This window comes from Sinohyriopsis cumingii, chromosome 18, assembly GCF_028554795.1.
Source record: "Sinohyriopsis cumingii isolate HCF-2022 chromosome 18, ASM2855479v2, whole genome shotgun sequence".
NCBI classification, from domain to species: domain Eukaryota; kingdom Metazoa; phylum Mollusca; class Bivalvia; order Unionida; family Unionidae; genus Sinohyriopsis; species Sinohyriopsis cumingii.
This window is the reverse complement of record NC_142978.1, coordinates 21566723-21580633: the sequence shown is the minus strand read 5'-3', so window position 1 is coordinate 21580633 and position 13911 is coordinate 21566723. Positions and strand designations below refer to the sequence as shown.

The 13911-nt window shown below is 36.0% G+C and overlaps 1 protein-coding gene across 3 annotated transcripts in view; it reads right to left on the bottom strand.

Annotated features, from left to right (window-relative positions):
- Window positions 1-3714: 3714 nt before the first annotated feature.
- Window positions 3715-13911, bottom strand: part of LOC149776198 (integrin alpha-4-like) — a 67530-nt gene continuing 57333 nt past the window's right edge. For all 3 annotated transcript variants that reach the window (XM_089942525.1, XM_089942526.1, XM_089942524.1), the window contains 6 exons: window positions 12290-12467; window positions 11300-11410; window positions 10298-10417; window positions 8114-8206; window positions 7303-7422; window positions 3715-6454 (listed from right to left, as the gene is read on the bottom strand). In XM_089942525.1, the coding sequence (XP_089798651.1) occupies window positions 6305-6454; window positions 7303-7422; window positions 8114-8206; window positions 10298-10417; window positions 11300-11410; window positions 12290-12467 (772 nt within the window). In that variant the 3' untranslated portion in view covers window positions 3715-6304. The remainder of the gene's footprint in view (window positions 6455-7302; window positions 7423-8113; window positions 8207-10297; window positions 10418-11299; window positions 11411-12289; window positions 12468-13911) is intronic.

The window sequence follows — 13911 nt, the reverse complement described above, 5'->3', positions numbered from 1 at the left end:
GGGTGATGCCAGACTTCTCTGCTGCCTTGGATACAGAGAACGACCACTTGTTTAATTTCCGCCACCGTGCAGGATTGCGATTACGAATGCCAGTGGTCACCTCTACCTGTCACTTAGCCACTCCCGCATTGCCGCAGGAAATTTAAAAGTTCCAGTACAGGCAAGTATGGGTTGCACAACACAAACTGTGATGAAAACAACACAACCTGTGAGGAATACATTTTAAAGTGAAAAATAAATTGTAAAGGTACGATCCCACACTCATGAACACGATAGCCTGTTCCCAGTAGCAAGAAGAATCGCTACGGCTGTATACTCCGTTGGCGGCAGTGGATGACTATGACTTCTAATGTGCCTCGCCGATGCCCTTGAGGTTGGTGGTCCACCATCGTGGTCGACTATGATCACATCCGCCCAGTCCACCAGAGCAGACTTCACTTGGAAGGGCAAGCAACTCCCTCTATTTAACCCATAGGTGGGGCACTGGTTGGAGTGACGCCCCGGCGTTTAAGCACACCGGTGGGCCTGCACGCCACACCTCTGGGGCTCACTGCTCTTCCGAGACCCCATACAGTTCAGTTATTGGTCAAATGATACACAGTTACCAAATGTTGCCACGAGGAGGCACTGCAGGAGTCTTGGCGATGGAGAAGCTATCTACTGGCTAGGGAGGTTTACGCCCTCGACTCCCTTTTTAGCTACTGGATGTTCGGGGTACGCCGGTGGTAGTAGCAGGAAAAAAGTGAAAACACTAATTGCAGCTACACTATTGTGCTAGCCGCATCATACACGCCCTGTGGCAGAGCTACAAACTGGGGCTGAACATCATGAAAGTCGAAAACGAAAAGTATATATTTTGTTATCAGATAAATTCAGCTGTAAAAATGATTTCCCGAATCCTCAAATTCCTGAGAGAGAGAGAGAGAGAGAGAGAGATTAATCATTTAACAAGTGAATGTTTCTCCACATTATTATTAATTTCAATAATAAGTTTCATTCGGTTGTTAAGGAAATTTATCAAACAATTATCAAGCTTCCGCTGCTATTTGCTTTGCTAAATTATTGGGCTGTTAAATCCAATTAATCAACTATCCAATTATCAATCTTCGTCTGTAAATTACATGTTTGGCTAACATCGGGGTTATTGAAAATACTTAAAGACATGGATTCTTGTAATATAAATGGTAGCATTCCCAGACTGAATCTAAAATTATCAATTATCAATTGTCTGATTATGAAACTGCAGCTGTTAAATTAATCACCGGGCTTGAATTGGGGTTCTTACACACTACTCTGATTATTTCTTTGTTTCAAAACATTATTAGACTGTATAAAAAAAATATCCGATTATTTGCCATGTGCATCTTTTTTAGTTTCTGTGACTTAAGTCCGTGTCCGTTCATATGTTAACCCAGCATTGCGAAACACTATGGTTCTATAGTTGTCGGGTATACTGTTTCTCTCGATTGTTTTCTGAGTGCATGCAATTTGTCAGTGTGAATAAAACCAAGGTCAAAGAATCTGAACAATTTGAAAATAAAGCAAAGAGACGTTCCCGTCAGGTCTTTAGCGAACTGCAGGGGACAAAAAATCCATTTAAGGTGTTATCGATAATTGGTAATAAGCTTTGAACCATATTGATTGTTCTACCCCAATGGCCAGTTTTGTCTCCTAGACGAAGGGTTGAACATCCATTTCAGGTTCAGAAGCGCAGGGCTGAGCCTCCGGCTGTGCCAGTCTTTATAGATTTCTGGTCAAAGCAGACGCGATTGTTTCAGATATTTAAGTGGATTTATTTATTTAAATTATCCACTGGAACCACTAAGTACAAAATGTTATTTTTTATTAAATCACTATTGTGACTTCACTTAATGACATTTTAGATTATAGAATTATGATGCATCAAGACTGTTAGCATATCGCCACATTCTAGGCTATTTCTAACTCCGTACATTTAAGATTGGAATTCATTTGGAACACTATTGGATTTCATTCGAAATGCTCTTTACTTTTGGATTTGTGATAGAACATTTACGACTTTTTTGTATCTAACTCACAATACAATAAGTTCTTTGTAAATTGTCACTGTGTACTATGGAAATAAAGTCTTTTTTAATTGTACTTAATTTGTCGGTGTTCGTTCCTTTCTGTTACTTAATTTAAGATCAAAAACCATAACAAAGTAAGAAGCTGTGTCAGAAAGAACTATTTAAAGTAGCGGCCTATTTCCAGACCAGCGCTACCGTAGGCATATTCATTAACAACATCGAGTAGCCCATGCACGAGGGTCTGGATTCGGAGCGAGTCATTCGATCTAGGTGTTCGCATTACCACGCATTTCCACTGAGATCTGTTATCGATGTGGAAAACAACGATTGTTGCAACCTTTTACAAATATTTCTTTAATAACAAATTTCGTGGCCTGGTCAAGTCACCTACGACACCGACAGTCGTACTCGTGGACAAGTCATGTCACTAATTATTTTGAGTTCATCACGGCTTGGCCTTGGAAGAGGCATCATCCCTCTGGCAATGTTCGTCTCTGCGAGCTTTTCACGGCTAGTATCAATTTCGGTGGAGAGGGGCAGGGGTTGAGAGAACGAGAGAAGGAGGGAGAATGGGGAGGTGCTGAACATAAAACGTTATTTACATCTACTGCTGTGATGCATCAGATTTTACTTCCTTCGGTAGCTTTCCCGTTTGCGAACAGAATTCTCCGAAACTTTTCTTCGGTTTCAAATTACCTATTATTAAAAAAGGTATTTTCTGCATCTATTCAACAACGAAATACTTCCATTACATGTGAAGGCTTGCAGCAGTGACAAGCAGCTTTTCAAAGCACCGTAGAAACAACATACAAGTATGACGTTCTGGATTATCTACATTTCTATACACTTGAGTCAAAACATTACGGTAAGTAGATTAGTGGCTTGCATGAAACTACTGTACTCTACTGATATTTCATACGACTATGTATGTATGTATGTATGTATGTATGTATGTATGCATGTATGTATGTATGTATATGCTTATATGTACCCATACCCAACGAGTGCACACACAGGTAAGCGTGTGTGTGCATTACTAGGAAGGAGATCTGAAGGGAGGATGCATGTATATTTGAGTACATGTTTGTGTTTAATAATAGTTATGTTTAGTTTACATGCATTGAAGATAGGTACACTATGAGACAAAAATAAAGAGACGGACTGGGTTGCTAGGTAGTAATAGATAGAATGAGGGACAGACTGGGTGGCTAGGTACCAGGTTGGCAGGTTAGAAGATAGGTAGTTAGAAAGTTGGAGCCCATGGCATAGTTTTACTACCTACTATTATACTATATGTATGACTGACAGTTACAATTTAAGCAATGATACTAGCCCCTGGGAGATCAAGAGGAGAAAACGCTGATGTTCTCGGCCAGTAAATGTGATGCTGACCTGTCCTGTCACAGCTTTGCTTGTTTCCAGTCATTCCAGGACTGGCAGTCGGCACTAGATTTTAGAACGTATTTATGTTTTCATACACAATGATGCTGTCGCCGCTGCACATCTGTGATTACCAAGCGCAGCTAAAACACTTTACCATCCTGGGTTGAAGAAAATTACTTCACAGATACCAGGGTAAGTGCCTATTGTCTGTTCTAGAGTTACCGGACCAACTACTTGATAAGTCTATACACCATCGTTTAAAAAGCGACAAGAACTACAAGTGTTTGCATCTTCTGCATAGCGATAAGTCTTTATTCACATTAGTGATTTGGGACGAAGTAGCAGATGCATATATATTATTACAAAATTATATACACATATAACATCTAATTTAAATAATTGGTAAGTATTTCATATCGTAATTCACACATGCAACAATATGAGTAAAAAATAGGTAGACACAAACTTATAAAAAAATACACAATACACAATAACCCATTGAGATACACCCAGCTTTTCATCTTTTCACTTGACTTTTAATCAATGGACTTCAGTACTTTTACATTAAGGTATGGACCTGTGTAAAGTTTGATCAAAATAATTTTAGGGATTAAAGAGTTAAGTCCTGGATTAGAAAACAGGACACGAACTTAATTATTCACTATTGTAACCTTGATCTCGAGGCATGAAATATGAATACACGAGACGCCCTAAAATCGAGACGTATAATAAGCTAAAGTTTCAATGAAATATCTTCTCAGTTTCACAATTTATACCCGTACATAGATGTAGGCCACTAATTTATATTTTCCATTGCCTTTACATTGACCATGAGACAATTACTGGTTAAAATTTCGTTAATATGTCATCATTGGTTTCAAGTTATACTACAGAAAATCGAGTCACGTAATTACATTTTCCACTGCAATTACATTGACCTTGAGGCTGGGGTCCTGACTATGATGCACAATACACCGTCCATGCCAAATATATGAGCGTCTAAAGTTCACAAAAATATGTTCAGTGGTTCAACGGGATCATTTACAAGGATAAATACCACATAATTACATCTTCCCTTGGAATGAACTTAACTAAGGGAATGGGGTTGCTATAGTAAGAGACACATCGTATTGTCAAAATATATACTTGGGCAATGTAGAATGAAAATCACTCCAACTGATATAAAGTTATGAGCCAGACAAGACGAACAAGGATGTACATGTACGCATGAACCGACGCAGAGACAATGCCATACCACAGAATACAAGATTTAAGACAAGCTTCTTCAAATTTTGATTATGTTTGCCATGTGATTTTCTGTAACCGGTATATTCTAGATTTCCATACACACCATTCTAGTGTTCTATGTCATCGGTTACGTAAAGAACCACGTGCAAACAACATTTCAAAGGATCTCCTACAAAATACACGTCATTACCCTTTACTGCTTTTATACATCGATTAGCGTCCGTTAGTTTAAATTACGACAATGAATAAAATATACTGAAAACAACGTGGAGAACAATATTCTGTTTGCAACTTTAGTCATTGCACAAGCAATGTATATATATGAAGTTACAGATAAACAAATGTAATACATGTATCACAAAAGGGGAAAAAAAATGTTGCTAAAACATTTGGTCACTCGACTAGAAAGAAATAATGAACGTACGGATTAGACAGACACAAGCACGGACGCCAATATGATCAATGTGCCGAAGTTTTTACCAAGTTGGGTTCGACAAACATCAAATATCGTATGCATATTTAATGGACCTCTTAAAAAATACAAGATGGCTTAGATTAGAAAAAACTACCTGATAAAGTAAATTTTAGCTCTGTAAAATCTCTGTCTCTCTTCGTCTCTGTCTCTGTCTCTCTCTCTCTCTCTCTCTCTCTCACACACACACACACAAAGCAACTTAAAAGATACCTTGATAAAGGAAACTTCAGCTGTGGAAAATCTCTCTCTCTCTCTCTCTCTCACACACACACACACACACACACTCAGTTATACAATGCAAGATAAAATGGATATATTTTAACTGAAAAGTGCTTGGCGGGGCTGATAAACGTTGATCCAAATTGAACGACAAATATGCGGAATATGTAACTTACACCCGTGAGAATACCATCTATATCGTAACTGCAAAAGGTATCCGAATGGTCATTATACTGTGATTACCTTTGAAGAAAATGTTTATTTCCAGTAATGTTACTGCTAATTAGTTGGAAATCAACACAAACTGTTATTAATTTGATATATTGTCAGGATCATTCTTCATCGGGAAATGAATGAAGGCAAAACAATATAGGACTACATCCTTAAACTGTTAGTGTTACAAAAACACAACCATTTTTTAAATTTTATTCTTATGTGGGGGTTTCCAGACATGACCGAAATGTTAGGCAAATTCAACAATATATGACCTTTACAATGACCATATTTATTTTACTATAATGGAATGAAAATCACGACGTTAGTTTATTTTCATTGAACGGAAACAGTAGTCTTACGCCTTATTCCAAAAACATTACGATGTGTATCCACGCCTAGCTTGTCAAGAGCTACCTGGTCGTTATTTGAAAGTGCGCGATTGGACTTGTTCCATTTCGTTAGTTTGTAGGCGATTTGTCAGTCGGTCAGTAGAGGGAGTGAGGTCCCTTAAAACATGGTAGGAGGGTAACCTTTAAACTTCTTTGTAATTTCGTACATGTCACTCTTCTACTCTGCATTTATTTAAAGTTCAATTTCCATATTATACTTGTCAATTCGGGTTTATATTTATAAGAATAATCGTGGTGAGATGCCTCCAACAAATATTTGCATATGCCAATCATATTTCATTCTTTCATAATGCTTCAAGCAAATGCTACGCAGCTTTGTTTTCGGCCCCAGTCTCTTCCTTTGCTCCATCCGTCTTGTCCTGCCCGGAAACTGCATCGCCTCGTACCAGTCTTTTACTGTCCTCACTCTTCCTTCTTTCCAGCTCTTTCCTCGTCTTCCGTTTAAAGAATCCACACTGTATATGCAAAAATATGAAAGAAAAGGGTATGCAACTTTTTTCTCTTTAATCAATAAACTTTATAACTTTGGACCTTGAGAATATTTGAAGATATTTTGGCCGTTAATATTATTTAATTTCATATACAAATATAGAGAAGCAAACCTTGTATAATTATGAATAGTGTTGTTTTCTTTTATCTTCATATCAAGTAAAGTCAAGAAGTCATTTTTCATTATTTATTTAGAAATTCATTATAACCATGGTCAAGATCTTATCTTTCAGTGACCGCTCCGGTGGCGGCCTAGTGGTTAGGGCATCAGCCTCGGATCTCGGTGGTCGCGGGTTCGAACCCCGGCCGAGTCATATCAAAGACGTATGAAAACGGTACTTGCAGCTGCCTCGCTTGGGGCTCAGCACTAACAGGTTAGTACTAGGAACTGGCCGGCCTGGTGTCACAATAATGTGATTGGGTGAGACATCATGCTACTTGTCTGCAGCGTGATTCCCCAGTGCTCGACATCACTATAAACTGCCACACTGCAAACATCGTAGCGATATGACAAAAATATTGTTTAAGCTACGTTAAAAATCGAAAGTACACACACACACACACATTATCTTTCAGTGACAATATAAAGTTTGTGTGGTCAAAACATGTCTGCTAGATATCCTTCTCTGAGTTATATTTAAAGCAAGCATATGATAGCTTTTTCCTGGAAAAGATAGATAATGAAAAGTCTGAATAAACAGACTGAGATCTGTGTAAGTGTGTGTGCGTAGATTAATCAATCGTCCTCGATCGATTTCTTGAGTAATTGAATAGTCGTTTCATATGTAAAACTTCACACAGAGAACTAACATACCTTCCACAAAATAAGGACTAAAACCACTATCAGCAGAAGGCCCCCTAGCACACTGACAAGGATAATCCACCATGCTATAGGTTTGGGAGGAGGACTCATTGGTATAATCCGTGTTTGAATCTGAAATGTAGACATGGCATTTCGACCACGTTATAGGAGTATGACTATTAAGGTAGTCATTTGTTTTCGACGTAAATATTTGAGTACTTGAGTCAACACTTAGAACATTCAAAGCTGCATAATTTTGTGAGAAACGGTAAACTCAAGAAGCCGGTTGTCTGACGTAGGCATAAGCATTCTCGTGGTGCCAAAAGACCGTAGCAGTTATAATATATATATATATATATATATATATATATATATATATATATATATATATATATATATATATATATATATATATATATATATATATATTCTTCTGCATTAAATAAGTTCATATTGATAATGTAGTTATCTTTCCCATGAGTTTTATTTAATACTTTATTTGGCATTTGATATGTTTAAATATACTAGACGGAGAATGGCACCACTGTTTTAGTACTTACGTCTTAGGTTTTTAACTACTATGTGATACTAATTTAAAAAAATTATAAAGAAGTCTTATTAATTATGAACTTATTAAATAAATATCCCATTTTATACCTGTATTATAGCAAAGAAAACTAAATACCAAATAACTGTGTCGAAACATTTCCTTATTTTGAATATTCTCCTGAGTAAAGTGTAACAAGTATCTTAGAAACATCTATCAAAGAAACATGCATGCATGCATACATACAGACATACAGACAAACTTGGTTAAACCTACCTCAGTCTCATGATTCAACGCATTAAACACTATGTTTGTTGCGTTCGCAATGCGTACAATGGCTGTTGAGACAATCTCAGAACTTTTACCATGCTGTAAATGAAAATAAAATATTTCAATATTGCTTTTCCTCCCCCTTCACCAGAATGCTCGCTCGCAGACATACATACATACATACATACATATATATATATATATATATATATATATATATATATATATATATATATATATAGAGAGAGAGAGAGAGAGAGAGAGAGAGAGAGAGAGTTAATTAGTTAAATAGATAGATATATTGATAGATAGAGAGATAGATTGTCTATGTACCTTTGTATTACGTGTATATCTGTACTCATTACAACTTTATATCTTTTTAAATTTTAATACTTAAACCATAAAACATCATAGATTATGCAGTTCATTTCCAGATTAGTTGACGGGAATAAATGTGTAGACTCTACGTTCACGATGAAACTTGCATATATAATAAAATCAATAATGATAATTAAAATTAATATTGAACGGGATGTTTTGGAGGTAAATCCACATAAACAAGGGTAACATATTGCAAATTTATCCAATCAGGGCGTCCGATAACGCACAAATGTGCGTTCCTGACGCAATAAAATTAACAATGACGCAGTAAAATCTCAGCCTAAGAGTCCCGTAGGACACAATAAAAATTGCTGGCCAAGTCGATTTCTAGCTTACAGAGAAGCCCGAGGTTTCTCAAAACAGACGTCTCAAGGATTTTCTTTGCAGTCTGTTGTGGTCAGGCTCATTAGTTATGCGTTCATTTCCGAGTGTAGCCGAATATGTATAGTGCGAAGGATTCAAATTAAATTAGAAGATAAAACCGACGATAATAAATATAACTACCATTATTTCCTTTCACGTCGAAATTCGGACAAAATGCCGTTGTGACTTGTGGAAGTTATGCGACGGAAAATGTAAGAGCAGATGGATCTTTGAAAACTTCAGAACATATCAGATCAGAAAAAAGTACAAATTAACACTGTTTTACAAAACTTTGAAAGAAGAATATAAGAGTAATGTAATACAGCACTCGGGATTGAACACATGAATGCATATTGCAAAATTTAGAATTAAATTTACGATGATCCAGTTCTGTAATTAAGACGCCTCGCCTGATATTTTTGTTTTAGGTTCGCGACGTATTACTGTCGAAATTATGACCTTGTGTAGCATCTTCCCATGTCGACTGACGGGATATCAATTTGGATTCAATAATATTTAAAGAATTACAAATAAGTAAAGCTGACAAGGTTTTGTGTCTCTTTTTGCTGGCATTATAATGGACATTATCCACTTTATGTTTTCCCAACATTTTTCTGAGAGGGAACTGCAACTTTTGTTGGTGGAACTCCTATTTTCACCTCTCTCTCTCTCTCTCTCTCTCTCTCTCTCTCACACACACACACACACACACGGAGAGAGAGAGACAGAACTTATTGTCGATATTATAAAGTGGGACCCCTTAAGATCTTGTAAGAACCCTATACAATTCAAATGTGGGAGTCCACGGGACTCCATAAAATATCAGTTTCACGGAAGCCCTGACAATAAAAGTTAGAGAAACTCATGACATTAAAAATGAAACGGAAGAAAATGCATCAACAGATGATTTAATGGAATTATATTTTGTATAAATTGACACACATTTTCATACGTATAAAGCTTCGTATTCCTTCTGATCAGGACACATTTTACTACTGGCAATGCCAAAAAAGTGGGGAACATATAAATAAATAATTATAAGGCTATGTATTGTTTTCGAGATCACACAAGTTCTGGCGACAACCAGAAACATATTATCAAGGGCTCAGAAATTCGCGTAATTTTAGGTCTCGTTCATATTTAAGGAAACCGGAGAACTTGGAAGGAATCACCGAACTTGGATAGGCGACCATCTACCCTTGTACATTCCCAAGCCCAGTATCAAACCATGGACAATAGATTACAAAGCGAGCGCTTGACCGATGCATTATCTAGGCAATGTAGCACTTTCGACTTTACTGCATATCTTGTTCAAGATATCCGTGTCATGGTGCCATTGTCTGCATTTTTTCAGTATTCAGATAAAATGAAAACCAGCTATTATATTTGTTTTCTATGCTTAAGACATATTAACAAGAAAGCAGAGTTTGACTTGTACACACTTACAGATAGAACATTTGGTAGTTCGATGGTCATTTCAAGGGTAAGGCTAACCACAGCGCTCTTTCTCGGAAGAATATTTCTTATGCGACACTCATACACAAGACAGTTGTCAGCAGAACAATCCTGAATAGAAAAAACATAATAGTGATATGAGTCTTAGTATAACTCAGGTCTGGAAATATGATACAAAATAGAAAGTACTGCTAATGTTTGTACAATAGTCTGGTAAAACTTGTAGATGACCTATTGCGACATAGAAGATTCTTGCGGTTTATGTATTTGATCTATTTAGAATCTGAAGGATCTGTATTGCTTATATCAAATCTGACTTTGCATACAGTACACAACCAGGGTCGTGTTAAACGATGATGCAGTAGATATCTTGGAAGAGATCAAATGGAAAAGGAAACAAAGAATATGAAGTCCCGGTAAGTCGCTGCCATTCAAATGTATTCTGACTACAGTCCAATTTAGGTTATTCGTACAACATACTCTCAATTATATTGCAAACCAACATAACCTGTTGCTGTATTTTTTAACAACCTAAAGCATTTGCACGCAGCTCATCAGCGGTAACGGTATAAGATACAGGTATTCGAATTCACAATAAGAATATAACATAGCACATACTGTATATTTCATAATTTGACAGAGAAAAAATGTCAGGTATCAAAATTCACGGTACCGTCCTTACGGATAATTTGTATGCTTTTTATACTGCGGTTGCTGATCTGAATTAACAAAGAATAAAAAAGCACTTCAATCACAATAAAGCAACTTTATTCTTGATTTCTTCTGGCTAATAATTCAAGGTAGATGAAGGTGTTTTATTTTCCTACATTAGCATAAATTGCTCTATTCATGAGTGATATAAGTTCTATTCATACAGAATAGTTACATGTAAAAAGAAAAAGAAAATTGTGTTGTCGACATTATGCATATTAAAGCCCAGTTTATCAGAATATCACGATGATTATTGGTAATACTCTCCAAAAATATACATACAAAACTTTTTACTTCCTTGGAACCAGAGCTCTCGTTCTTAAACAATGCAATACTAAATTTTGTTCTGTTAATCATCACACAATTCACTTGACAACTTCCTGGACAGGTTACCTGCAGATAGATACAAAGAAAAGAAAGTAAATGTATCATCTCGCTTTCGATGTGGTCGCTGCAGCCCTGTATGACATAAAGCGGCAACCCAAGTCATCGTGGCCTCTTAACTTTGTAACTGTTCCATATCTCTTCTAACGTGTGACAAAACTTAAAAGAATACATGTATGGAAACACCGACCCACCTTTCTACCTTGACCTTTCACACCTTAATTTATCATATTCAAAGATGTACCATGTAAACTAGTGAAGCTAGTTAAAATTCTGTTATCCACAGACACGTGCTATCATTTTTGTTAACGATCTGCCTCTAATTAAATGCCCATAGTCAAGATTACTAAGTTCGTGCTTAAAAAGTAGGTCTAACTCAGAAATTAAAATGCTATCAAAAGTAAACAAACGTATATCAAATTCGAGGTGCGATATGGTGATATGGGATGATAGTTTTCAATAAATTTGCAGTGCGATATGGTAATAGGGAATAATAGTTTTCGATATCAAATTTGTTGTGCGATATGGTGATAGGGGATAATAAATCTGCACCAAGCACGATAAAAATGAAGCCATGATAAAACGGATTTGCAACAAGGCCAGCGAATCTAGGTCTAATTTTTTTCCTTGTTTTTACACGGGCATGTTTGGAATATTTACACTGGACACACACACACACACACACACACACACACACACACATATATTGTATAAATTTGACAACATATACCAGTGAAAATGTGACAATGAAAGTACGTTCTAAGCTTATTCAATTTCAGCGACTGGAAATAGTTACTATTAAATATCTATGAGAGTAAGCCAGCTCGCATTCAAGTGAAAAGGGATGCATGCTTTTTGAATTTATTAGTTTAAAGGAAAGTTGCTTACGCTAGGTTCTTCCAGTAATCGAAGGTAGTCTTTTCGTTTGATCGTTACGTAAGGGTATTTCAGGTACACAACGGCCTCTGGCATGGAACTCGGACCTTGATTATGCAAGTCAAAGATATGCTTCACCTCGTAGGTATCTCGTCCTGCTCGCATCGAAACAGAATCTGGCCTCGAGAGTCTGCGTGAAGAAAGAGAAGTGGTAATGATGAGTCACAATTAAGTGCCACAATAATTAAAAATATTAGGATAAACAACACCAATACGTAGAATGTGTGACCGGTTTCGCTTTACTGCTTCATCAGACTGAATTCAGACTCGAAGCAGTCCTAAAAGAAAACATTTTACAAACATAACTAAATTCTTTACGTACCTTATCACAAGACGAAAGTATTATTATTAAAAATCCTGATTTGTCTAGCAATAGAGTAATAATGAATAAGGAGGTTTATATTAAAGAAGTAGAAATACAGTGAAATGAAGAATATTATACAAAACTTTCCAATAATCCTTCTGAAGACATTAAAGAAAAAATAAGGAAATCTATTGATCAAATCACCATACACAATTGCTTCATATATGATGAACTAGATATCTTCCCAAATAAAATACGCACACCTCAGTTTTATATTTTTACCCAAAATACCTAAAACGGTTGATCAGACACTACCTTTAGGGTCTCCAGGTAGACCCATTATTTCTACATGTAACTCATTTACAAATAATATACTGATCATATTTTACAACCACGGATGAAATCACTACCTTCATATGTCAAAGATACTTTTGATTTCATTACCAAATTGAAATCTTTACCGAAACTAACTGAACATTCGTTCATAGTTACACTTATGTCGGTTCACTCTACACGAATATACCACACAACAATGGTACGGAAGCGTGTAAATATTATCTTGAAGAAAACGAATATACATGTAAACTATCAAACGAACATGTTAGTGATTTGATAAAACTTGTGCTTGAAAATAACTGTTTTCAATTTGATAATACAAACTATCTCCCAAAAAATGGGACCAGCAATGGGTAGTTCTATGGCACCTTCCTGTGTATCTTTATTTATGGGGAAATTAGAAAATGATTTTCTAAAAATCGAAATTATTCTATTGATATCATTAATGCTGCTTTCCAAAAGCATCTTCTCTTACACAACTTGAATCTTTACAATGTAAAATCAAAAATAGAAATGAAGATATCATTCCTTTTGTTATTGACTATAATCCAAATGTACCTACTATAGGTGAGATTATCAATAAATATTGGGATCTTTTAAAATTATCATGTAAAGTAAGTGTTAAAACGCTACAGGAAAGCAAACTCACGCTTCCTTATAAAAAGACTAAATTTTTAAAGATTTCATAATTAATTCTAAAACAAAGGATCATCAACTAAATGTAATAGAACTAGATGTTCACAATGTTCTTTTATTAATGAAAATACTTCTTTAAATAGTAATAATACGAAAGAAACTTGTAATATGCGTTGTGATACTAATTGTGCAACATCAAATCTTATTTATTTGATCACATGCAAGAAATGTGGCATCTAATATATTGGACAAACCAGTCAACAACTATTTAAACGTATGAACCAACATAGATCAGACA